General features: G+C 47.6%; 1 protein-coding gene and 1 pseudogene across 2 annotated transcripts in view; one reads left to right on the top strand and one right to left on the bottom strand.

Moving 5' to 3' along the window:
- Nucleotides 1-8256: 8256 nt before the first annotated feature.
- DNAH1 (dynein axonemal heavy chain 1) overlaps nucleotides 8257-27297 on the top strand; it is a gene marked incomplete at its 5' end in the record, with an annotated part of 72793 nt that continues 53752 nt past the window's right edge. The window contains 8 exons of the mRNA XM_081247346.1: nucleotides 8257-8595; nucleotides 9601-9673; nucleotides 11890-12064; nucleotides 12510-12666; nucleotides 13599-13731; nucleotides 15788-15915; nucleotides 16018-16210; nucleotides 16780-17032. Coding sequence (XP_081103472.1) covers nucleotides 8257-8595; nucleotides 9601-9673; nucleotides 11890-12064; nucleotides 12510-12666; nucleotides 13599-13731; nucleotides 15788-15915; nucleotides 16018-16210; nucleotides 16780-17032 — 1451 coding nt within the window. The remainder of the gene's footprint in view (nucleotides 8596-9600; nucleotides 9674-11889; nucleotides 12065-12509; nucleotides 12667-13598; nucleotides 13732-15787; nucleotides 15916-16017; nucleotides 16211-16779; nucleotides 17033-27297) is intronic.
- On the bottom strand, nucleotides 22254-22736 carry LOC308623533 (peptidyl-prolyl cis-trans isomerase A-like; annotated as a pseudogene). The gene has a single exon. The product of its transcript is annotated as a peptidyl-prolyl cis-trans isomerase A-like (transcript).

Below are 27297 nucleotides of genomic sequence, written 5' to 3'. Positions count from 1 at the left end.
TCAAGGTATTGTCTGTCAAGCTGACCGTGTGGATGAAAGGAGAATTAATTTGTCTCCATTTTTATTCATCAGAGAAAATGCTGTCAGAGCTGCTGAGGCCAGCTGGCCAATGGCAGAGAAGGGGAGGATAAGGGGAGGCCTGGGGAGAAGGCGTGCCTCAGACCTTGCCCGGCTCTCTCTCTGATACCCTCCATGCCTGTGACTTGGTTTCTCTTGGCAGCAGCTCAGAGGTCCTGGCCTAGCAAACCAGAGAGAGATCCTGGGGTGCAAGAGGCCAACTGGGGGCAGGTGGAGAGCGGGTAGCTCCAGCCACCCTGTCTGAATGCCTGTCGCCCTCCGTTCTGGCTTGTCGCACGTGAAGGGCCCATTCTGCTGCCTGTTCACACAAGGCTTTCATCTCTGCAGCTAGTAAAGCATTCCTCCGGGCCTCAGTGCTGCCAGCAGGAAGGCACAGGGGAGGGGGGAGCCCAGGCCTGCCATGCCCCTCAGACCCCTGGTCCAAAGGCATGGGCCTGGGCCAGGGTGCCCTAAGCAGCCTGTCTGCCCAAGTCGTCGTCCCCCCCACCCCGCCCCACCGTCAACTCTTTCAGGAAGCCAGTCTCTCCCCATTTCAACAAGAGCAAGGCTGGCCTCCCTTCCAGCTCATATAGGGCAGAAGACTGACCTCCCACCACAGGAGCCCAGGGTGGGGTCATGGCTCAGCCCCTTGTTCCTCTCCCAGGGAACAGGTAGACATGGTGACTTCTAGGGCAGGGCAGGAAGATCAAAGCCTGAACCCATGCCCTGCCATTGCAGAAGATGGCATTTGAAGGTAGGCACTTGAGACTCAATAGAGTGGGGACTGACCCACAGTCCCCTGCTGAGGAAGGAGGCAGTCACATCCACTGTCCACACCTGTAGAGGGTCAAGGTGGAGCTGGCAGGGCTGCTGGGGAAAGCAGCACCCGCTGGTCCCTGCCACTCAAGCCCACCTCCAGTTGAGGGATACAGCAGTAACCATTGCATAGTAGAGGGTGAGTGACTCTGTAAGCTAGATCTCCTGATAGTGGACCCTTTCCACAGTGGCCTGTCCATCTGTCCAGAAGCCATGGCCCCTGTGATGTCACCAACCCGCTGTATTGCTTGGCAACTTTCCAGGATTAGTGCTCTGCCCCTGTCATCCTTGACGTCCCACCATGGGCTGATGTTGCCTTGGCAACTGGATGGGTACTGCAGCTTTTTGGACAGCTGTACCCAGTGTGGGAAGTGGCAGGCAAAAGGGGGTAGCAGGTGCCTCTCCACAGGCTGATTGGGGTACACAACCTATCTCCAGACCTACAGAGGAGCCAAGCTGCCCAAAACAGGGCTTTGGGGGGTCTCTGTCCCCTCGAAGAGCTGTGGCCATTCTTGCCTTCAATCCCCCTCACACTCTTTCCTTTCTTCTGCTATGGTCACCAAGTACCTATTGTGTGAGTGCCAACAAGAAAAGCAAAGTAAACTATGGTTCAGGCTCAGGAAAGGTTTTATTAGCATTGGGTCTTGAAGAATGAATAGGAGTTGGCCAGGAGTAGGAGTTGGTGGAGAGAGATGTTCTGGACAGAGGAAGCAGAAGTCAGTGCAAAGGCTGAATCGTTACCTCTAGTCACAGCTTATACCCTGCCTCTGGGTTATTTGTGGCCTGGTCTCTCTGGCTCTCTCCCACTTAGTAGATATTTTATGGTAGGGACAGTGTCCAGTTCAAATCTGGACACTTAGTCCCCAGCACAGGCCTGGCACCAAGTCAGCATTACTAAAATGTCAAATAAAATCGGGCATTTGCATAATGAGCATCAGGTCCTACCACCTCCCCTAACACTAACCTGTCTTACCAAGCCTCAGTTTCCCCATCTATGAAATGAGGCCAATTTTGAGAAGGCTCTGGGCAGGGATTCTCAGATTAAGGTGGAGTGATTTTTACATTTTCTTTGGTTTGTAACCCATCTCTTTTCCTTATAGAAAAATAGACTGGTGGGTAGAGTGGGCATCTGTATACCTTCAGATCCCCTAATTATCAGTATTGGACCACTTTTGCTTTATCTCCTGTCTATATATAGTTATCTATGTATAAATTTTGCTGAACCATGTGAAAGGAAGTCCCGGCAGCAGACATCCTGACATTTGTCCTTAAATTCCTTAGTGCACATCAGCTAAAACAAGGACAGTCTTCTGTATAACCACAGTAACATGATCACATCTGAGAAAATTAACAATAATATCCAGGGCAGGAAGGAGGATCTAAGCCTGAACCCATGCCAGGTCTTGGAGCAAATGGGCACCTGGTGGAGGCGGGGGCGGGGGGGAGGGTTCATCCACTGCCCACCCGGCGGAGGGCTGAGGTGGAGTTGCAGCCCGGCTGTGTATGTATGTGTGTGTGTTTAAGCTGAGCCTCCGGGGGAACAGAAACGACCCTTTCCGGTAAATTTCCCCAATTTTTCTTCCCACGTTGTTTACATAGCTTTGTTTTTTTTTTTAAAACAGGATTCAATCAGAGTTGTCGCACTTTGAAAACAGCATTTGGCTGCTTTGTCTCTTTCTCTAGAAAAGTCTGGGAGGGGAGATGGATAATGGAGCCTGGATTTTGAAAGCCTAGACGGCTGACACTTTCCCGCTGGCCCCCAACCCGCCGCTCGGAGGTGGCCCAGCCCTGGGTGGGGGAAGCCGCGTGAGTCGGAGCGGGAGGAACCAAGCCAGGAGTGTGTAGGGAGGCTAGTGCAGACCTGCGGAGGTTCACTGGCGGAAGCTCCCGCCAGCCTTGCCGGATGGTCCCGCCCCTTAGCAACGGGCCCAGCGTCCCTCCGTAGAAACGGGCAGCAGGACCCCACAACGTGTGCGGTGGAGCCGGTAGGTCGGTGGGCCCAAGGGATGGCGGGGCAAGCGCCTGCAGGGGGACCTCGATAAGTCTCAGAGGGCAAATGCACAGAAAGGAGGACGCCCTCCCGGCCCAGGGTCCACATCCCTGTCCACGAGCCCCCATGCCGTTTCTCTGCCTTGGCCAGTGGGAAAGGAGTGGGGTGCACTTTTAAACAACCTTGCAGATAAGTCCCATACTGACCACACCCCATGCTGAGAATGTAGCCCTCTCCCTGTCCTTTCCCATGCAGGGAAAAAGCCAGAATTCTGGTCCTCATCAGCCTCAGTGCCTCTCCTGAGCCCGACCACGTCCAATCTTCTTAGTCCTCAGGGTCCCCATCTGTAAATTGGCAGAGTACTGCTGCATCTGTCTCACAGGGCTTACAGAGATCAACTTCCTTCCTTTACTTACCCCATTCGTTCATTCTCACAATCATTCACTACTTCCTAGGCACCTACCATGTGCCAAGCCCATGCCAGTCCCGTGCTAGGTGTCGAGGTTCCAGAGATCAGTGTTACTTGAAAATTGCTGCATTTGAGCACGAACAGAATATGTGAAACAGATAAGGGTGCAGGATCCTTGTTGAATCAGGGGTGGGTGGCTCAGAAGCCCTCCTGCTTAGGCACTCACCTTGCAGAAACTCAGGGCTTCTTGGCACACACTTTGAGAACCACTGTTGTGGTGCTAAGGACAGCGATCTTTGGGTCAGCCAGAGGTGGACACCTCAGTTTCTATTCTGGTTCTGCCACTTCTTGGCTGTGTATCTTTTCCAAGTTTCTTGACGTCTCTGGACCTGTTTCCTTGTTTGTGGATTGGTGATTCTAGTAGTACCTGTAGTGAGGATCAAATACAAGGGTGTCCATCCAGCCCAGTGCCTGGTGGGTCAGGTCACATGGGGTTGAATGTCAGTGAATCCAATCTGAAGCTTCCTCTGGTGCAAACCAAAATGGCTACCAGGTGATCTAACTGGGTCACGGTGTATGATCTTCTTTATGTATTCTTGGATTCAGTTTGCTAATATTTTGTTGAGAATTTTTGCATCTATCTTCATCAGAAATTGCCTGTAATTTTCTTTTTTTGGCGGTGTCTTTGTCTGGTTTTGGTATCAGGGTGATGGTGGCTTCATAGAATGTCTTTTGGGAGTGTTCCCTCCTCTTCTGGAAGAGTTTGAGAAGAATCAGTATAAGTTCTTTGTATGTTTGGTGGAATTCGCCTGTGAAGCCATCTGGTCCTGGACTTTTGTTTGTAGGAAGTGTTTTTGTTTTTTGTTTTTAGTTACAGATTCTATTTCACTTCTAGTGATCAGTCTGTTCAAATTATCTATTTCTTTTCAATTCAATTTTGGTGGTCTGTATGTTTCTAGAAAATTGTCCATTTCTTCTACGTTGTCAAATTTGTTGGCATATAGTTATTCATAGTTTTCTCATGGTTTTTTGTATTTCTGCGGTATCAGTTGATATTTCTCCTTTTTCATTTCTTATTTTGTTTATTTGGTTTCTCTCTTTTTTCTTCTTGGTAAGCCTGGCCAGAGGTTTGTCCCTTTTGTTTACCCTTTCAAAGAACCAGCTCTTGGTTTTATTGATTTCTTCCTATATTTTTAAAATCTCTGTTTTATTTATTTTCTCCCTATCTTTAATATTTCTTTCCTTCTGCTGACTTGAGGTTTTGTTTGTTCGTCTTTTACTAGTTCTTTTAGGTGGTAGATTAGGCTGTTTATTTGAGATTTTTCTTGTTTTTTGAGGAAGGCCTGTATCTCTATGAACTTCCCTCTAAGAACTGCTTTTGCTGCATCCCATAGATTTTGTATGGTTGTGTTTTCATTGTCGTTTGTCTCAAGGTATTTTTTAATTTCCTTTTTGATTTCCTCATTGACTCATTGTCTTTTTTAGTAGCATGTTGTTTAGTCTTCATGTAATCATTTTTTCTCATTTCTTTTCCTGTGGTTGATTTCTAGTTTTATGCCCTTGTGGTCAAAGAAGATGCTTGAAATACTTTCTATACTCTTAAATTTGTTGAGATTAGTTTTGTGCCCTAGTATGTGGTCAGTCCTAGAAACTGTTCCATGTGCACTTGAAAAGAATGTGTAGTCTGTTTTTTTTTTTATGTAATGTCCTGAAAATATCAAGTCTAGCTGTTCTATTGTATCATTTAGGATCTCTGTTGTCTTTTTTTAAAAAAAATTATTTATTTATTTTTTATATTTTTTGCTGCGTTGGGTCTTCGTTGCTGTGCACGGGCTTTCTCTAGTTGCAGTGAGCAGGGGCTACTCTTTGTTGCGGTGCATGGGCTTCTCATTGCAGTGGCTTCTCGTTGCAGAGCATGGGCTCTAGCTGCATGGGCTTCAGTAGTTGCAGCGTGCAGGCTCAGTAGTTGTGGCATACAGGCCTTAGAGTACGTGGACTTCAGTAGTTGTGGCACGTGGACTCAGTAGTTGTGGTGCGCAGGCTTCAGTAGTTGTGTCACATGGGCTCAGTAGTTGTGTCTTGCAGGCTCTAGAGCGCAGGCTCAGTAGTTGTGGCTCATGGGCTTAGTTGCTCCGTGGCATTTGGGATCTTCCCAGACCAGGGATCGAACCCACGTCCCCTGCACTGGAAGGTGGATTCTTAACTGTTGCAACACCAGGGAAGTCCCTTCAAATACATTTTCAATCCCCTTTCTTTCTTCTCCTTCTGGAATCCCTATTATGCGTAACTTGGCACACTTTATATTATCTTATATATGTTTTTAATTTGGCTTTGTGTCTACTGTTTTTTTTGAGACATATGTTTTTTTTTAGTTATCTATTTGGTTTTTTTTTTTTTTTTTTTTGCGGTATGCGGGCCTCTCACTGTTGTGGCCTCTCCCGTTGTGGAGCACAGGCTCCGGATGCGCAGGCTCAGCGGCCACGGCTCACGGGCCCAGCCGCTCCGCGGCATATGGGATCCTCCCAGACCAGGGCACGAACCCGTGTCCCCTGCATCGGCAGGCGGACTCCCAACCACTGCGCCACCAGGGAGGCCCTTAGTTATCTATTTTATACATATTGGTATATATATGTCAATCCCAATCTCCCAATTCATCCCATTCATTTCCATTATTCTATCTTCCAGATCACTTATTCTTTCTTCTACATTATTTATTCTGCTATTCATTGCCTTTAGCTCAGCTTTTGTCTTGGCAAATGAATTCTCTAATTTTTCTTGGCTCCTCCTTATAGTTTCTAGCTTTCTAGTCCCTTTTTTACAGTAATCTGCATTTCTGTTGATAGCCTTTCTTAATTCCTTCAGTATTTTCATTACCTCCTTTTTAAACTCAGTGTCTGTAAGACTGAAGAGGTCTGTTTCATTGTTTATTCCTTCAGGGGAATTCTCTTGGTCTTTTAACTGGTGGTGGTTCCTCTGCTTCTTCATTTTGCTTGTATTTCTCTTACTCTGTGTGTTTAGGAGAAACAATTATCTACTATAGTCTTGGAGGGCTATTTATATGTGGGAGCGTCCCTGATAGCTTGTGTGGGTTTAATATTTTTTGGCATGAGGGCTGTTTTTGGTTTGGATGCTTACCGTCTCTTTCCTCAGGGTGTGCTGGTCGTTATCCCCTTGATAGGGGGTATGCAGATGCACAGCCCCCGTGCACACTCCTAAGAGGGTGGGGACAGACATTGGCTCCCAGTGGCGGGACCCTCATTGGTGGTGGCCGCGGCAGGCCATGTGCGCCCTGGAAGGAGGACCCTCCACCTACCCCTGGAGCTTGTGTAGGCGGTGCCCTGCCGCCAGCCACATAGCCTGGGAGAAAGAAGCTCCTATGGCGGGCCCACCCCGTCTCCTCACGGGGGCGGCCCCCAGCCTTGCCTCTCTGTCGGTCCCTCGGTTATGGCGACCACACCCTGGCCCCCTCAGACTTTCCTGACACAGCCAATCCCAGTCCTCTCCCTGGTCTGACCTCCAAAGCCCAAGCCTCAGCACCCAGCCCTGGCCCCCACCCGCCTCAGTGGATGAGCATCTCAGGCTGGGGAGTGCCAGGTGATGGCCCTGACCATCTATGCAGATCTCTCTCTGCTTTGTCCTCCAAAAACCCGTTGCTTGCTGCATTCTCCCTCAAAGCTCCCGCTCTGTCCAGGCTGATCTCCTCACCAGTGAGGGGACTTCCCAGTGTGTGGAAACCTTTCCTTTTTCACAGCTCCTTCCCAGGGGTGCAGGTCCTGTCCTGTTTCCTTTCTCTCATTTTTTCTTTTTTCTTTTGTCCTTCCCAGTTACGTGGAGATTTTCTTGCTCTTTTGGAAGTCTGAGGTCTTCTGCCAGCATTCAGTAGATACTCTGTGAGGAATATTCCACATGTAGATGTATTTTTGATGCATTTGTGGGAGGTGAGCTCTGCATTCTACTGCTCTGGCGTCTTGATCTGATCTCCCTGACTGCCTTTTTTATTTTTGCACCAGCATTACACACAAACCTCTTCTTCCTCATACCCTTATCTAGTTTCTTATAGTGCTCCCCTGACCAAGGGTTGCCCCTGGTGGTGCATTTTGAGGTGACCCAAAGCAGCAGTGGCTTGGCAAGGGCTTGCTTGCCGCACAATAAAAACTCTGCAAACCCTCATCCTCGGGATATGCATGCAATCCAGTGGTGCATCTGTTGTTCCCTGTGGGAAGAAAAGAGGGTGTCAGTTTCATTAGCTGGGTTGATCCTGAGAGCCAGGGTATGGATGAATAGCTTTCTGTTGCTGGCAGAAGTATCTGTGGGCCAACAGAGGGTCAGGGTACCTCTCAGGAGGTGATTTAGTCCTCTGGCTCCTGGGGTAACGTGAGGGAGATGGGCATGGGTAGGGAGATGGGCATGGGGGATGCAGGGCATGGCCCAGTGCCCCACACTGGGAAGAGTCAGGGCAGTCCGGCAGGACTGGGTGGGGTGGGGTGGGGCTGGGGTTGGGGGAATGGGGGTAAGGGTCACTGAGGCTGCAACTGGATGAAAGTTATTTTGGAGAAAACAAAACAGGGCTCTTCATTGAGTGAGTGAACTCTGGGCCTCCCTCTTTATCTCCCCTTGTGAGAAGCCAGGCCTTGCTCTGTAACACAGGGGAGAAGGGTGGGAAAGTACAGAAGGATGTGTGGGGTTGGGGGCATCTATAGAGTGTTCAGCCTCTGACTCTGGGGTCTCATTTGTCACACAGCTTCTAGGGAAGGCCCTGCTGTCTCCTGGCAGGACCTTCCTGGCACTCTGTGTCTGTTCAGATTAGAAGGGTACTCCCTCCCTCCGTTATCCATGTCTAGGGGCTGGGGCTTGTTGTGGGGTGGCAGACTAGGCATCCCTGTATCCTGGTGGCCCTGGGGGATGAGCAGAGGTTGGCAAGGGCCCAGTGACACCAGTATCTTCTCCTAGGAGCTCTGGCTGGGACATCACCCTGAGAAGCAGCATGGAGCAGCAGCCTAACAGAGAAGGCCACAGTCCAGGAAGGACCCCTCAGGGCCCAGAGTGCAGCAGTATTCCTGTGGGCCAAGAGTGTAGTCTGAGAGACCTGGAACATAACCTGGGGAGCATTCTTCAGGGACCAGATTCTGGGTCGGAGAAGCTTCCTCCAAACCCTGACCCCAAGACCCCACCTTTGCCCCTGACTGCAGCCCCACCCATGCCCTCAGACTTGGGGCAGCCCCTGAAGTTGCCCCTGACGGGCACTGATAAGAAGTACCCGCTGATGAAGCAGCGTGGGTTCTACTCTGACATCCTCAGCCCTGGAAGCTTGGATAAACTTGGGGTGAGTGTGGTAGCCATACCCTACCAAGCCTGAGCCTTCCTTGAGGGTTCCTTTTGCCCTTTCTTCCTTTTATCTATCCATCCATCCACCGATCTGTCTAGTAATTTTCCACCCACTCACCCATCTGCCCATCCTTCTGACCATCCATCTCTGTCCATTCATTCAACAATTCATTACTGAACACCTGCTATGTGACAGGCCCTGGACTAAGCCCCAGTGACAATACACCAGGATTGTCATCCATATGCCTATTGTCATGGGGCAATGGCTTTGGTGGGGAAATACTCCCTCCCCCCGGCCCCAGCTCTGGTGGGGGAGGGGGTCCTGGGACAAGGTGGTGTACTGCTGAGATTTACAAGATAGGTATGAATTTTCTGGGTAAGATAGGGGCTGGGGGGAGTGTTCCAGGCAGGGGCAACAGAAGATACAGAGCCTTGAGATCCATGACAGAGGCCATGGCCCACATGGAGGAGGAGAGTAGAAATAAGAGGAGAGAGATGGAGGGCAGGGGAAGACGGAGAAGGGATATAACTAGGGGAGAGTTCAAAGAGCCCTGTGTGTCCTGGATGGTGGTTTTAGGCAGGGGAGGGACCAATAGAGATAGGGCGAGGACCCATTGATACCCACTGTGCCAGAGGTCCCAGAGTGTCCTTGGCAGTGGAGGAATACACAGAGACACCTGCAGGCCTTACAGTACCTCTGTCTTGTGGCTCAGCCCCTGGACACACACCAGGAGTGTTCTCAGAGTGAGGAGGGGGACTGTGCAGGACCAGAATGGGGTTGGGCCAGGGGTGTCCCAGGTGGACACAGCTTGTCACCTACTGTGGCCTCTGAATGAGGAATTGTGCAAATTCCTCTTCACTGATTCTTCCTCATCCCTGTCCCTGTGCCCCTGGGATGCTCCCTGGTGGGCTTGGGGGAGACACCTGGCCTTGGGGGCCCTACCAGATCCTGCCTGTCCTTGGGATGTTCATGCTCCCTCAGGGCTATGGGGTTTGATTTCAGGAAGTGTGTCGCGGCCCCTGCACGAACCAGGACCTCCTGCGGCAGGCCAACCTTGACAAGTTCACCCCAAGAGGTCAGTGCCCAGGGGGCTGGGTGGGTGGTTGGGTGCCTTTAGAAGCAGGGCCTCTGGCCTTAGGGAGATTGTCTCCTCTTGGCTGAGGGTTTCAATCCTCTCAACTGTGAAATGGGGATAATAAGAAACAAGGTGCTTTGCAGGGGCCCAGCTCATGGTGAGTGCTCGGTGAAGCACAGCTGCTTAATTGTGACTCTTGGCAGAGCTGTGTGTGACAAGGGCACCGTGGTGTGATGGGGCTGCTGAGGGCCAGGTCCCCAGTTCCCTCTGCCTGGCTGGGGACAGTAGGACATTGACATGTGTGTTTTCTGGAACGTGGAACGTGGGCTTGGAGGAGGTCAGGACTGTGTCTGAGTTGTTACCTGGCTCGGGCTGCAGCACCTAGAACAGGGCTTGGAGCAGGAAGGTGCCCAGTATTTCACTGCCAAAGAGGGGAAGGAGGACGCTCCTCTCAGGCTCCGTGATGAGTCTTGTAAGGTGTGGGTCAGGTCTGCATGGCGCGGACCAGTCCCCAGTGGCAGAGGGGAGGAGAGGGTGGCTCCAAGAGAGGCAACGAGCTGGGTGGGGCCCTGAGAGGCAGTGAGGATTTGGTGGGGGGGTGCCCTTCTGGCTGGCCAGTGGACAGGACACCCTTTCGATCAGCATGGTCCCAGCAGTCTGTCTTTCCACTCTACCCCCAGGAGAGGCCTGGCTCTGTGCTGGCACTGTCCAGATTTGTCTTCTTGAGACCCACAGTCCTCCTGGGGGCCTGTGAATCCCCAAAAGTGGCACAGGAAACATCACATGTACACGCCTCTGTGCAGTGACCTGAGGACCCAGCCTATTGTGGTCAGCAGTTTCACAAGTATCTGTGGCCCAGAAAATGGTTACAAACCACAGATCAAGGGCTGCGGGGGAGCTGGGATTGGGGCTCCTGCCATCCATGGCAGGGGTTGGGGCAGGGCTGGTCAGCAGCTCTGAGGCCCCACCCAAGTGAGGAAGAGCAGCCCGGCAGGGTCACATGGTGGCGGCAGTCAGGGCTCTTGTCAGAAGGCTACGTGAAGGCCTGGGAAGCCTGCCTAGGGCTCCTGGACCAGCAGGGGCGGGGGCCGGGCTTTGCTGTCCTCACCCTGGCTCCTTCTTGGCTCCTGAGATGCAGGGCCAGGCCCAGGAATTCATGATCCTGGGTGTGGAATGTGTTATGGACCCATAGGCTCAAGAGCAGGTGATTAGGGATCTGAAAACTACCCCTGGGCCAGGCCGTTTTGGTAGCGTGGGGTTCCCCGAGCACCTGACAGCTCTGGTAAGAGAGCCGACTTAGCTGCAGGTGGATGGCCTCTGCTCAGCCTCTGGAAGCTTCTGTAGAGCCCCAGTGGGTACCCCCAAGGTAGACCCTCCTGTGGTGTGACTACATCTTGACCCCAGAGACGTGAGGCCCAAGGAGGGGGTGACTAGGGCCTCCCAGGGGAGTTGTTCAGAGCCATCACTGAGCTGTCCAGAGCCCACCCAGGCCCTGGGAAAGGTGGCTCATCCCCGAAGCATTTTCCTGCACCCCCGTCCCCACCGCTATGGTCTTGGCTTGTCTGAGACTTTCCTTCCCATTTAACATCCTGAGTCCCAGGAAACTGGAATGTCACCCTATCAATGGGTCTCTCTTCACCAGCTCCCTTGCCCTCAGACCTGGAATGGAAGCCTGTCTAAGGAGGGGTGGCCATTTTGTGACTTGAGGGTCACCTGGGGGTGAGGTGGCGGTGCCACCCACTCCTACAATATCCACCATGTCTTGAGTCTGGAAACAGTCCCAGTGAGTGAATGGCATTCAGACCCCAAGATGCTTGGGAGGGCCTCTGGGGTAGGGATGGCAGGAACCCATCCCAGACATGCAGGGAGCTACCACTTCGCCTTCCTATCCAGCTGTAATCCTCACTGGTGGTTTGATTCAGCATCTGGCTTGAGCAAAAGCCGCTGGCACCAGGGCTGTGGGCAGAAAGGAGGGGAATGGCTGAGCATGCTGGCTCTGGGCAGAGCGAGCAGGACCAAAACAGACCTTCTGGAGGCCCTTGTCCTCCAGGCTCGTGATCCCTTGGGAGCCTGGTGCGCATCTGGCTTCTCACTGCCACAGGCCAGCTCTGAGCTTCCCATGCCCCAAAGCTGCATGCCTGGTACCTGCCTAGCACTGTGTTTTGGGGGTGTTGGGCCCCAGCCTGAGCCCCTGCAGCTCCTGCCCCTGCCCATAGTCAGAACATTTGAGGTTCCTGAGGACTTCGAGGAGCGCCTGGAGCATCAGCACATCGGGTGTACCACCAAGCTGCTCATCCAGACTGACTTCCCGCTGCAGGCCTACGAGCCCAAGGTGCAGGTGCCCTACCTGGTGCTGCCGGGCCAGTGCCCCCGCAAGATTGAGATTGAGAGGTAGGTATGGTTGCGTGAGCAGTGGGAGGGCCTGCCCTCTGGGAGGTGGCATCCACCCACCTCAAGGGGTGAGGGACAGTAGTCAACTAGGTGATCATCCTCATGGCAGAGGTTACTAAGATGGGTCTGTGTGCAAGTGTTCAAATCTTCTAGCCCTTTGGTTTCTTAATAGGAATGAGTTGCTTTCCTTGCTGTGGAATCAGGGAGGGTGGCATTTAAGTCAACGTGGTGGAACTGACAGGCAGGATGCAAGGGCAGTTGGGGCCCAGGACACCAGCCCCAGCCACCATTCCACTTCCTGATGAGTCCCAGAAGGGCAGAGGGCCCTGGAGGGGTCACTGGGCCACACCCCTACTGCCTCGACTACCTGGGCCCTTGCTGACCCCCATGGAGACACCTCACATGCGCCGAGCTGTCATGAGATTTCCTTGTCTCCCTCGGCCAGGAGGAAGCGGCTGTACCTGAGCCTGGACATTGAGCAGCTGCTGGCCAGCGAGGGCATTGACTCCGACAAGCTCATGCCCAGGCACCCAGACCCTCACCACCCCCAGACTATTGAGCAGGGTCATGACCCGCTCTTCCCCATCTATCTCCCACTGAAGGTGAGTCCAGCTTCCACAGAGGGCCGATGGTCAGGAGATGGGGGTGCAGGACTCCAGCGGAGGGATCAGACTCAGAAGGGGATCCCATGGCAATCACAAGCACTCACTTGTCAAACAGGACAACTGCATAGTCAGAGTGCTACCCCCACTCGTGGGGTTTCAGGCATCCTAGGCTGGGGCAGGAGGGACCCCAGGACCCCTGGGACGCTGACTCCCTGCTTCTTCCCTGGGAGCCTGGGAACCCTGTGTACATGAGCTCTGTCCCCATCCCACCCACGGGCACCAAGAAGCAGCCCAATTGGACTGTGGAGTAGTGTTCAGGCCTCCCTGACTACTGCGTCTGGTGTCACTGGGATGGGGAGACCTGTGGTGGAGGAAGGCACCATTGTAGCCCCTTTGGGTACCAATGGGGAAACTGAGTCCAGAGGAGGAAGAGGGAGCATAGCCTGCTCTGGTTTTCACCCACTTCCCTGCCCTTCCTCTCCATGGTCCTGAGTATCTCTTGCCTGGTGGTCCCTATGGGGAGACAGAGTTGCATATCACCCTACTAAAGATGGCCTTCTGACAACCTGATCTTCCATTGTTTCTGAGTCTGGGTGGGTGCTCAGGAAAATCCAAGGGCCACCGCTTCCCTTGGACCTGAGCTGAGTGATCCTGGCCAGTGGTGGGGGAGAGCCCATATCCTGTTCTGAATCCCCAGATACCCCTCTGCCTGAACCTCAGTGTGGCTTGATTGGCCAGGGTTTCATAGAGTCAGACTCCACAGACCCCTGTGAGCAGCAGAGGAGGCACTCAGGCCCCTGGGCCCCAGTCTTCAGCTTCTGCATCTGGGGAGGAACCTACTCAGGCACCCCTACCCTCTGGCATGCCCAGCCCACTTGGGTCCACCAAGGACGAACCGCCTGCTCCCAGCATCTGCTGTTTTCTTCCAGGTATTTGACAATGAGGAGTTTGACTGCCGGACTCCCAGTGAGTGGATCAACATGGGCTTGGAGCCAGGGTCTCAGAGCAGGAAACCTGTCCCCGGAAAAGCCCTCCTGCCCACCGATGACTTCCTGGGGCACGGTGAGCAGGGCCAGCAAGGGCAGGGGGACAGGATCTTGTCTGCACCATCCTGTCCTGGCAGCCCAGCCATAGACTCCTAGACTGCCCTGGGGCCTCAACCATGGGAGGTGGGGGCCCCACATTTTGAGGCCTCCCAACTGGGATACAGGCCAGCGGGCTGGCCGCATAGAAGGAAATGCAGGGACCAGGGATGACATGGATGGGTGGGCTGGGGAAGGGACAGCTGGATGGTGTCTAATGTTAAAAAAAAGAAGTCTTTGATTTATTGGCAATGAAAAATATGCAAGATTATTAGACATGTTCAAATGTGTATAAGGGGCACAATTCAAGCCTTTCCATCCCATGCCCCAGAAACCGCATTGCTCCACCTATAACTGTGGCCTCTTGGCTTTCACCTCTGCATGGACAACACACACACTGTCACACTCACACTCACACACTTGCTTTCAAACACACATATTCATAAGCCCACTGTCACACTCACCCACCATCCCTCACACACACACACAGTTGCACTCATATACAAATTTTCAGCACACAAACACATATGCCTACTGTCACCCATTCACAACCGCTATCACACCCACACACACATCCCCACACTGATGTTGCACAGATTTGCCAAATCTTGCCCTTGTCTGCCCTGGGGGCCGTGGAAGCTCTCTCCAGTTTGCTGCTGTCTGCCAGGCTGACCTTCCACGGTCACCACCCTGGCCTGCCACCATGGCTGGCATCACTACTCTCTATGTAGGCATCCTAGGAAGGTCTGGGTTATGAGATTGGAGGTGGCTGTCCCCATGTGCAGGGCGAAGGCCTCTCTGCTCCCTGCCCAGTGTGTGGATATGCAGCTGTGGAGTGGGGAGTGGGCCCAGTGGGCCAGCGCCCAGGCGGGAGATAGGATTGTGAGAGCCATGCTGGTTTTCAGACTGCTCAGCCTCCAGGGGGCCCACAGCGAGTCCGTTGTGCAAGCTGTAAGTTTATGTTTCAGTTTAAAAACATGTAAATGCTAGAATCAATTTCTTTGTACTAGATGAGAAACCCAGAATGTTCCCTTTACTTTGGACTTAATTACAAAAATAATTTAACTCAATTGTTCCCAGATCTCCAATTCCTGGTGATAAAACCAGAAGGTTTGGGACTGTATTAACCTTAAATGTACCAGGTAGTGGCTTCCCTGAAGTGCTTCTGCTTGCACTGCTTCATATGGGCCCTGGCCCTGGGTGGCAGCACTAATGGTGGAGCGTTTCTGCCAGACCTCTGCTTTCTGCTGGGGGCTTCTTGTGACATCTTTTCCTTTAAGCTGAGTCAAGACAAGGTCAGCATTTTCAAAAAGGAAACTGATTAGGAAGAGGAGGGAAAAGCAAAACAGAGCCAAAGCTGGTGAGGTATATCCCACAGCAGCCTCCTTTACTTATCTACCTGGCATCAGTCAGTGGGAGCATTTCTTTGGAATTCCAGCCCGGAGAAGATGCATGCACAGTATGACTTTAGGCTCTGTGAGACACACAAACAAGGTAACAAATCAGAAAGTGCCTGGGGCAAAGGTGCTATTTTAGGCAGAGATGCTTCTACAAGGAGAAGCCACTTGAGCAGGGAACAAGCCAGCATCGAGGTGACCTGGATGAAGACTGTTCCAGGCAGAGGGCACAGCCAATGCTAAGGCCCTGAAGCAGGAGCAAGCTCCAAAGTTATAGGAATAGCCAGACATCCAGTGTGGCTGGAGAGGAATGAGTGAGGGAGGCAGTGACAAGAGGTGAGCTGGAGTAGTCAAAGGCTTTCAGCCCAGGGAGAGGGTGGGAGGCCCATCCTGGCCAAACAGCCCCTGAGGCCCACTTTGAGGCCATTGCAGGGAAGCAGTCTTCTACCCTGCCCTGCCCTGATGGGAGGAGCCCTGGGGGCTCAGCTGCCACATGCAGCCTAAGGGCTTCCCTCGGCCTTGAAGGGGTCCAGTTCAGACGTGATAAGCTCTACACCTAGATCCTCAACAGGGCTAGGCAAACAAGGACTAAGGAAACAAGCCCCTGATTGCTTGGGGCTTTCCTGCCTCCTGTCCCAGCCCTGCTGGCCTGTGTCTCTCTCTACCCCGATGGAGTCATGCAGAGCATCAGGGCAGAGAGACCTGCCTGGTTCCCCAGAGGCAAACTCAGCTGGAAGGAAGTAGGCTCCCCACTCTGCTGCCAGAGGGTGGGGGTCAGCATGGTGGGAGAGAGGCCAGACTAGTGACCACTGAGACCTTTCCTAGCACCCACTGCCCACATGCAGGGGCCTTTTCCCACCCCATGGCAGGGAGCACTAGTGGGCTCCCCTCCTGTTTCAGAGGACCCCAAGAGTCAGAAGCTGACGTACAAATGGTGCGATGTTGGCGTCCTGGACTATGACAAGGAGAAGAAGCTGTACCTAGTGCACAAGACGAATGAGGATGGTTTGGTGCGAGATGAGATGGGGAAGCCCATCCTGAATGGAGGGGTAACGGCTGAAGGTACGAGGTCTCTGCCCCTGCCTCAGGCAGACCCCCAGCTCAGGCCCGGCCTGGCCTGTGACTGAGGCCAACCCTTGCCCAGGGTATAGCCAGCTCGGGTCTGAATGCCCCCTTGCTCTGTTGTCCTGGGGCTGTCTGTCCCCCAACCAGTGAGAACCAGAGGACGCATCACTCAGAGACCCCAGGAAGGGCAATTGGCCATTATTTGATATGCCAGCTCTCAGCAGCTGGCAGTGCTTCTTTCAATGTCATCTTGAGAAGGAGCCTGAGGCCCAGCAACTAGTGATGTCTGCCCTGGGTGTGGCATCAGGAATGGGCACTTGAATAGCCACCCCTGTATAACTCCTTGTCTGTACACAGCTTTTTACAGTTTACAAAGCACTTTCACATCCATCCATGACAACCTGTGACGTGGGCAGTTCAGGGAGTGTTGTCATACCCATTTCACAGATGTGATGGGGTCACTTGCTCAGAGACACCATGCATCAGTGGCAGAGCCAGGCTGGAATCCAGTGCTCCTGCCCAGAGGGCCCCACTGCATGTTCCTTTCTCCCTCCACCCGACCCCAGGAAGGCCACCCCTCCTGATCTGCCAGTATTGGGTGCCAAGGATCCAGCTTCTCTTCTGTGCTGAGGACCCACGTGTGTTCACACAACGTGTGGTCCAGGCCAACGCCCTGCGCAAGAACACGGAGGCGCTGCTGCTATACAACCTGTATGTGGACTGTATGCCTTCTGAGGGCCAACGGCTCATCAATGAGCAGAGCCTGAGCAAGATCAAGCAGTGGGTCATGAGCACGCCTCGGATGCACAAAGGTCCCTCGTGAGTACCCCCCCGGACCCTTTCCCACACCAGAGCAGCACCTCCTCCAGGGAGCTGTCCAGTGGGGAAGTAGTGCTGCCCAGTGGGGGAGGGGGGATGCTCTCTCCATGCTCATCTGTTTGGGGCTGTCTTGCTCACTGCATTATGGATTTCTTGGGCCCCAAACAATTTCTTGTTCATTTCCAGATCTCTCATTATCAGTATGGACTCATGGATTCTTAATTTTATTCCAAGGGTTATAAACTGTTACTACCATTTTTAATTTTGATGCTCAAATTGTCCCAGCTTTGGCCAGTGGGAGCCTCTTCAGGCTGATTCCTGTGTCCGTTTGATATGTTCTTATTGTTCATTGAGTATGCTTTTACTTTCTGGCACAGCAAGAAGTTCCAGCCTCATCTTACTTTCCCAGACCCAGCCCTGAAATTAGCTGTTTCCCCAAGGATCCCCGGTTCCTCTTGGTAGGGAATGGTATTTAGAAGCTGAGATTTTTTTTTTTTTTTTTTTTTTTGCGGTAAGCGGGCCTCTCACTGTTGTGGCCTCTCCCATTGCGGGCACAGGCTCCGGACGCGCAGGCTCAGCGGCCATGGCTCACGGGCCCAGCCGCTCCGTGGCATGTGGGATCTTCCCGGACCGGGGCACGAACCCGCGTCCTCTGCATTGACAGGTGGACTCTCAACCACTGCGCCACCAGGGAAGCCCCCTAGAAGCTAAGATTTTGACATTAAGATGTGCTTATTGCTACTGGGAAATCAATACTTTGAGGTCCTTAGAGCAGACAGATCTAAGATATATATATATTATTTATTTATTTTATATCATATCATATAGTCTTTAAACTTCTTTTAAAATTTATTTTTGACTGCGTTGGGTCTTTGCTGCTGTGCGCAGGCTTTCTCTAGTTGTGGCTAGCGGGGGCTACTCTTCATTGCGGAGCACAGGCTCTAGGCACACAGGCTTCAGTAGTTGCGGCACATGGACTTAGTCGTCGTGGCTTGTAGGCCATAGAGAGCAGGCTCAGTAGTTGTGGCGCACAGGCTTAGTTGCTCTGCTGTATGTGGGATTTTCCTGGACCAGGGCTTGAACGCCTGTCCCCGGCATTGGCAGGCGGATTCTTAACCACTGCACCACCAGGGAAGCCCCTCATACCATATATTCTTATATTACATTATGTTACATATAACCTCCATGCACATGTCTTTATCTATCTATTATATATCTATCTGTTAAAAAACATGAGTTCATACTGATACCTTCATATTGACTTCAAGCCATAGGGCTCATTCTCACTTGTACATATTTGTTACTTCTTTTTCTAAAAGAAAATTGGCTTTTATTCCTCATAGTATATTTGCTTATGTGCTCAGTCCTGGAATACACAGAAAGTAGTTTCAATTGCTAATCCATACCTTTGGAGGAAAAACTCTACTAAGTAATCTTTGATATTTGTTTAGTTTTCTTTTTCTCTTTAAAAAGAGAGTGGGAAAAATAAATAAATAAAAATAAAAAGAGAGTCGGGGGGCTTCCCTGGTGGTGCAGTGGTTGAGAGTCTGCCTGCCGATGCAGGGGACATGGGTTCGTGTCCCGGTCCGAGAAGATCCCACATGCCGCGGAGCGGCTAGGCCCATGAGCCATGGCCACTGAGCCTGAGTGTCCGGAGCCTGTGCTCTGCAATGGGAGAGACCACAACAGTGAGAGGCCCGCTTACCGCAAAAAAAAAAAAAAAAAAGAGAGGGTGTATATAGTCCAAATACTGTGTTCAAAAGTAACTTGGTTTAGTTCTTCTCACCCCGCTCAGTGGGATATATTCATTTGATGAACTATAACTTGGTACATTTGTTTTATAAATATAAATAAATATATGTGTATATATATATATAGAAAATATATGTAAAATATACATATAATATGTGTATTATATTGTAATATATACATATATATTGTTATATATTACATTATATATAATATGTATGTATAAAATTTAGAGAGAATATATATACATATGTAAATATTTCTTTATATATATAATATATACACACATATATAAAACGTACTCACTCACATATGTTACTCAAAAAGTTATACTCAGAGATTTGTCCCTCTTCACTCTCATTCATTCTATCCTATCCACATCTCCCATCTTTTCCACTCTGTTCCCACTCACAGGTAACCAATATAACTAGTTTCTGGTTTATTTTTTCTGTATTTCTTTTTGCATAAATGATATTTTCATGTATATTTTCTTATCCCCCTTCGTACATGCAGAGTAGTACACTATAGATATTCTTTTTATTTTGCCTTTTTCATTTACAGTACATCCTGGGAATCAATCCTTATCAGTTCATTGAGTCTTCCTTCATTCTTTTTTATAGCTGCATAGTAATCTGTTGTGTGGATGTACCATGTATCATGGTTTATTCAACCATTCTCTAATACATAGGCATTTAGGAAATTTCCAGTATTTTACAATTACAGACAATGCTACAATGAATAACCCTGTGCACTTGTAATATTCATACTGATGGAGGTATAGCTTTATATAGTGTACGTTCTGAGAAGTGGAATTGCAAGGTCAAAAGATAAGTACTCACTGTACTTTTGTTAGGTATCACCACATTTTCCTCCATAAGGATTTTGCATGCCCACCAGCAATGTGTGAGAGTGCCCGTTTCCCCACCCCCTTGCCAAGAGTGCGTTGTTATACAATTTAATTTTTTGCCAGTCTGGGAGGTAAGTCTGTAAGTATTATAAGTGAGGCTGAATGTCTTTTCAATCTTTTCATACAATTAAGGACAATTTTTATATCTTTTTGTGACCTGTCCATATTTTTTGCCCATGTTTTTCTCTTAGGTTTTTGAGGTATTTTCCCTCTAATGTTATGAGTTCTTTATATATTAAGGATATTGGTTCTTTAAAAAAATAATTAATTAATTAATTAATTAATTTTTGGCTGCGTTGGGTCTTCGTTACTGCCCGTGGGCTTTCTCTAGTTGTGGCGAGCGGGGTCTACTCTTCGTTGCAGTATGCGGGCTTCTCACTGTGGTGGCTTCTCTTGTTGTGGGGCACGGGCTCTAGGTGCATGAGCTTCAGTAGTTGTGGCACGTGGGATCAGTAGTTGTGGCTCCTGGGCCCTAGAGCACAGGCTCAGTAGTTGTGGCGCACAGGCTTAGTTGCTCTGCGGCATGTGGGATCTTCCCAGACCAGAGATTGAACCATGTTCCTTGCATTGGCAGGTAGATTCTTAACCACTGCACCACCAGGGAAGTCCCAAGGATATTGGTTCATTATCTGTGATGTATGTTGTAAATATTTTCTACTGGTTTGTCGGTTGTATATTGACTTTGCTTATAGTAATCTTTGCAATATAACTTTAAAAATATGTAAACAGTTTTATTAATCATTTCTTCTATTGCATCTGGATTTTGAGTCATAGTTAGAAAGTCCTTCCCTATATTGAGGTTTTCTTCTAGAACTTGTATGGTTTCATGTTTTTGCCTTTTATATCCTTGATTCATCCTTATGTATGGTGTGTGGTATGGATCCAATTTTATCTTTTTCCAAATGGCTAACTAACATTTATTAAATGGTTTATTATTACCCATCAGCATTTATTGAAACCTCCGCCTATGACACAGTGATTTGAGAGGCCACCTTTATCATACACTAATTTCTATGTGTACTTGGGTCTATTTCCAGAGTTTCTGTTCTGTTCCATTGTTCTGTTTGTCCATTTATGCACTCATACTACAGTTTTTTTTCTATAATTTTTTAATAGATTTATTTATTTTTATTCATTTATTTTTGGCTGCGTTGGGTCTTCATTGCCGCACGTGGGCTTTCTCTAGTTGCAGTGAGTGGGGGCTACTCTGTTGCGGTGCGCGTGCTTCTCATTGCAGTGGCTTCTCTTGTGGAGCACGGGCTCTAGGCACACGGGCTTCAGTAGTTGTGGTGCACTGGCTTAGTTGCTCTGTAGCATGTGAGATCTTCCCAGACCAGGGATTGAACCCGTGTTGCCTGCATTGGCAGACGGATTCTTAACCACTGCGCCGCCAGGGAAGTCCTTGTACTACAGTTTTTATTTATTTGTTTGTTTGTTTGTTTATTTATTTTTGGCTGCACATGGGCTTTCTCTAGTTGCGGTGAGCGGGGGCTACTCTTCATTACAGTGTGAGGGCTTCTCATTGCGGTGGCTTCTCTTGTTGTGGAGCACAGGCTCTAGGCACGCAGGCTTCAGTACTGTAGTATGTGGGCTCAGTAGTTGTGGTGCGTGGGCTCTACAGCACAGGCTCAGTAGTTGTGGTGCATGGGCTTAGTTGCTCCGCGGTATGTGGGATCTTCCTGGACCAGGGCTCGAACTCGTGTCCCCTGCATTGGCAGGCGGATTCTTAACCACTGCACCACCAGGGAAGTCCCACTACAGTTTTAATTATAGATATTTTACAGTATGTTTTAATGTCTTGTAGGGCCATTATGTATATGGTAAAATATACATAATATAAAATTCACCATTTTAACTATTTCTAAGTGTACAGCTCAGTGGCATTAAGTACATCCATGTTGTTGTCCAATCATCACTACCATCTATCCACAGAATGTTCATCATCCCAAAGTGAAACTTTGTACCGATTAAACTATAAGACCCCATTCCCCTCTCCCCCAGCTCCTGGCAACCACCATTCTATTGTACTTTCTGAATTTGACTACCCTAAGTACCTCATATGAGTAGAATCATATATACTTATCCTTTTGCGAATCCTTCCTTCACTTAGCATAATGTCTTTCAGTATCATCCATGCTGTAGCATGTGTCAGAATTCCCTTCCTTTTTAAGGCTGAATAATATTCCATTGTATATATATACCACATTTTGTTTATCCATTCATCCGTTGATAGACACTTGATTGCTCCCATCTTTTGGCTATTATGAATAATGCTGCTGTGAACATGGGTATACAAAGATAACTTCATGTCCCTGCTTTCTGTTCTTTTGGGGATAAACCCAGAAGTAGAATTACTAGATCATATGGTAATTCTATTTGTTGTTGTTTAGTTTTTGTTTCATAATCATAAACTTAACTCTGTAATCCAGCTAGACTTGGAAGGGGATAAGGAAAACTTGGAACCCAAAAAACTGCAGTGAGAGCACAAAGATTATAGGCTATTATGAACAAATGAGAGAAGGAATGGTCTGGTAGTTAAGATACAGTGCAAGTCAAATTTATTAGTTATCCACAGTCAGAAATGGTGAGCTTCTTGCTGGTCTTGCCGAACCTGGACCCAAAGCACTCCATGGTTTTCACAATATTCATGCCCTCTTTCACCTTGCCAAAGACCACGTGCTTGCCACCCAACCACCCATTCTTGGTATTGTAGATGAAAAACTGGGAACCATTTATGTGGGTCCAGAATTTGCTATGTACAAGATGTGAAGACCCATATGCTTCAGAGTGATGCTTATTATCAAATTTCTCCTTGTAGATAACTTGCTGCCAGTGCCATTATGGCACGTGAAGTCATCACCCTGGTACATAAACCCTGGAATAGTTCTGTGAAAGTAGGGACCTTTATAACCAAATCCTTTCTCCTCAGTGCTCAGAACACTCAAGTTTTCTGCTGTCTCTGGAACTTTGTCAGCAAGCAGCTCAAATGAGACATGGCCCAAGGCCACATCAACAGCGAATGTCAAAGAACACTGTGGGGTTGACCATCGTGGGGTAGCGCAGGGTGGCTTTGGGTGGCATCAGTGGTGTCGGCAAAGCCCTATTTTTGATTTTTTGAGAAACCACCAACATGTTTTCCATAGCAACTGTACCATTTTACATTCCTAGCAGCAGGGCACAAGGGTTCAAATTTCTCCATATCCTCACTGACACTTTCTATTTTCTGGTTTTTTTTTTCCTTAGAGTAACCATCCTAAAGGATGTGAAGTGGTATCTCCTTGTGATTTTTATTTGCATTTTCCTAATGATTAGTGATGTTAAGCACTTCTTTTCATGTGCTTATTGGCTATTTGTATATTCTTCTTTGGAGAAATGTGTATTCAAATTCTTTTGCCTATATTCAAATCTAGTTTTATTTATTTAGGTTAGTTAGTTAGTTAGTTAATTAGTTAGTTATGGCTGTGTCGGGTCTTAGTTTTGGCACGTGGGATCTTTCGTTGCAGTACATGGGCTTCTCTTTAGTTGTGGCACACAGCCTCTCTAGTTGTGGTGCATGGGCTTAGTTGCCCTGTGGCATGTGGGATCTTAGTTCCCTGACCAGGGATCTAACCTGTGTCCCCTGCTTTGGAAGGTGGATTCTTAAGCACTGGACCACCAGGGAAGTCCCCAGTTGTTTTCTTGTTGTCGCGTTTTAGTTCTTTATATACTCTGGATATTAATCCCTTATCAGATATGTGATTTGAAGATTTTTTCTCCCATTCCATGGGGTGCCTTTTTATTCTGTTGATAGTGTCCTTTGTGTAACTAGGACACAAAGGTTTTCATTTTGGTGAAGTCCAATTTGTCTATTTTTCCTTATTGCTTGTGACTTTGTGTCATGTATAAGAAATCATTACCAAATCCAATGTCGTGAAGCTTTCTTCCATGTGTTCGTTTAAGAATTTTACAGTGTTAGATTTTATGTTCAGATCTTTGATCCATTTTGAGTTAAATTTTGCATATGGTCTTAGGTAAGGGTCCAAGTTCATTCTTTTGCATGTGAATATGCAGTTTTCCCAGGACAATGTGTTGAAAAGGCTGTCTTTTTCCCCATTGAATGATGTTGGCACCCTTGTTGAAAATCATTTGACTATATATATATGAGGGTTTATTTCTGGGCTGTCTTTTCTATTCCATTGGTCTCTCAGTCTGTCTTTATTCTAGTACCACATATTTGGATTACTGTAGGTTTGTAATTAGTTTTGAAATTGAAAAGTGTGAGTCTTCCCACTTTGTTCTTTTTCAAGTTTGTTTTGGCTATTTGGGGGTCCCTTGAGATTCCATATGAATTTTAGGATGAACTTTTCTCTTTCTGCAAAAAAATTTGTTGGGATTTTGATAGGGACTTTGCACACTTATTTCCTCATGTGAGCTTTAGTATCAACTTGTCTAGCTGTATTTTTAAAACGCTTGGTATTTTTATTGTGATAGCATTATATTTTAAAATTACCTTAGGTATAGCTGACATCTTTGGGATCCTGAATTGTACTATCCAAGAACAAGGAATGTTTGTCCATTTGTTCAGGCCTACTTCTGTGTCTTTCAGTAGTGCTTTAAAGATTTTTTCATATAGGTTTTGTATATTTCTAAGTATTTTATCTTCTTTGTTGCTATTATAAATGGGCTTTCTCTACTCTTACGTCTATTGATTGATTTCTTTATGCCAATTTACATCCTGTTACCTTCCTGAAATCATTTAGTGTTTGAGTTTATCATTGATTCTCTGGGACTTTCTAAGTGCACACTATCTGTAAATAGAGATAGTTTTACTCATTATTTTCCAGTTCTTATTCCTCTAATTACTTTCTCTTGTCTAATTGCATTTTCTAATACCTCCAGTACAATATTGAATAGTAGTGGAGACAGTAGGCATCATTATCTTGTTCCTAATATGAGTGGAAATACCTCTAGTGTTTCTCCCTTAAGAAAAATGCTAGCTTTAGGGTTTTGTTTATTTAATAATGTAGCTGTTGATTTCTATTTTCTTAAATTTTTTTTTGTCACAGGCTATTTAAGTACCCATGGAGATAATCATATGTTTGTCTCCTTAGATCTATTCACATGGTGAATTATATTAATTGATTTCCTAATACTGAGACAACCTTGCAATCCTTTAATAAATCCCACTTAGCCATGGTGTATAATTTTTTTTAAACATTTTTATTGGAGTATAATTGCTTTGCATTGGTGTGTTAGTTTCTGTTTTATAACAAAGTGAATCAGGGGCTTCCCTGGTGGCGCAGTGGTTGAGAGTCCGCCTGCCGATGGCAGGGGACACGGGTTTGTGCCCTGGTCCGGGAGGATCCCACATGCCGCGGAGCAGCTGGGCCCGTGAGCCATGGCCGCTGAGCCTGCGCGTCCGGAGCCTATCCTCCGCAACGGGAGAGGCCACAACAGTGAGAGGCCCGCGTACCGCAAAAAAAAAAAAAAAAAAAGAATCAGTTATACATATACATATGTTCCCATATCTTGCATCTCCCTCCCTCCCACCCTCCCTATCCCATCCCTCTTGTGTATCATTTTTAATGTGGTATTAGATTTTGTCCATTAATATGCTATTTAGAACTTTATCATTGATATGTGATATTGGCTTGCAATTTTTTTTTGTACTTCTTTATACAGATTTGAAGCAAAGTTATACTTGCTTCATATAAAGAATTGTGACATTTTCCATCTTTTTCAGTACTCTGGAACAATTTATGTTGCATTGGGGCTGTGTGGTCATTCTTTTGTAAAACCATTTGGACATGGGGCTTTTCTAGCTTTTCTATAACTTTATTTTTCTACAGATATTTGATCTATTTAAGCTTTCTTTTTTCTAATGGAGTCAATTTTGGTATACTTTGTTTCTCTAGAAAATTATCCATGTTACCTAGTTTTAAAAATATATTTGCATAGACAACTCTTGTTGTCTTGCTTTGTATGTTGCTTTTGAGACATCTGATGTCAAAGTCCCCTTCTCTTGTAAGTTGTTTGGTTTTTTTTTTTTCTTGGAGACCTTGGAGATTTTTTTCTTTTCATCTTTAAAGCCTAATCATTTTACTAGGGTATGTCCTAGAGTTGATCATTCTGATATTTTTTTCACAAGTACACAATGGGCCTTTTAAATGTATAAATTCAGATATTCTTTTATTTCTGGAAAATATTCTTGAATTGTAGTTTTAAATATTAGTTCTGTTCCATTGTTTTGTTTCTCTTCATCAGAGACTCCATACTATCTATCTATCCATTTATCTATCTGTTGTGTTGCTTCTTCTTTGTCTGTTTCTAATTCAACTACTTTCTGATCCTTTTCTGTTCTTTCTTTTTCTCATTTTCATTCTCTTGGTTTTATTCGTGACTTTCTTAAATGTATTTTATTACCTTTTTAATTTGACTGTATTATTCCATGGCCAACTTGTAATTTAGCTTTCCTTCATAAGATAATTTAGTTTCTTCCATTTTTCCCCTGAGTCCAATTAAATATCGTTTATTTTCTTCCTGTTATTTGCCTATTTCTATGCTTTATTTTTCATATGCCCAAATACTTGTTTGAAGAGATTTACTTTAGTTTGAAGTGTTGTGTTAGTTTTCTTCTGCTTTGTCTTTTTTTTGCGGGGTGTGTGAGAATTTTCATCAATTAAGGTGTTTTCTTTCTTTTTCTTATAGTAGCTTTATATAAATGTAGTCTTTCACCTACTCATTTAATTGATTTGTAAAGATTTACAAGATTTCTAGTCCCAGGGCGCCCTCCTCTGTTAGTATAGCAAACTGTTTTTTTTTTTTTTAAATAAATGGCCATGTATGGGGGCAGGTGTTGGGGGGAAGGGTCATGTGTCTTCCAAATTTTTTGTTCTCTCTTGCAGGACTCTAATTTTCACTGTTGTTTCTTTCTCCCTCACCCTCCAATCTCCAAAGGATTCCTCTTCTTTCCTTTTACCTTCCCCCCTCATAAGTCACGCCTTTCAGAGAATCCTACCTTGAACACATGCAGCTAAATCCCTTCCTTTTAGTAAGTGCACCTGTGATTTACCAGGACTCTTGTTTTTGCAGTTAGGAGAGACTTTCTCTTTCTGGAAGGATTTTAGGTCCATATGGGGGCTACCATACACCACTCTTCTGCACAGTTTTTCCCAGACTGCCCTTGTTCTCCATGAAGGCTTGCAGTTGGAGTGTGAGAGTGCACTGGGAGTTGATGTTTATTTTTCTACTTGAAGATAATGTGAGTTTGGACATTCTCTTTATTCTAGTTATGCTAAAGGTGTACGTTTTGGGTAGTGCTATTTGTTTTCCTTGCTTTTCTTTTCCTCTTCTCTTTTTTTAAAAAGTGTGCTGGGAGAGTTGAATTGATGTGGCCATCATTATCATGGTTGTCCAGAATTCCATTTCTTGAGTTTTATATCATTTAGAGTATCTTTGACTATAAATTACAAAGATGCTTGGCTCAGATTGGCTTAGAAAACAGGGAAATTCATTTCTTTACATGTAACAAGAAATCTGATGCAGGACATCCCAGGCTTGGACCTCAGAGCTCTGTCTGGTGTCTGCTGGCTTTGTTCTCAGGGAAGATGTCAGCAGCAGTTTCAGAAGC

Source organism: Mesoplodon bidens (assembly GCF_964165515.1).
Source record: "Mesoplodon bidens genome assembly, chromosome: 10".
NCBI classification, from domain to species: Eukaryota; Metazoa; Chordata; class Mammalia; order Artiodactyla; family Ziphiidae; genus Mesoplodon; species Mesoplodon bidens.
The sequence above is the reverse complement of the archived record's forward strand: the minus strand, read 5'-3'. Positions and strand labels throughout refer to the sequence as shown.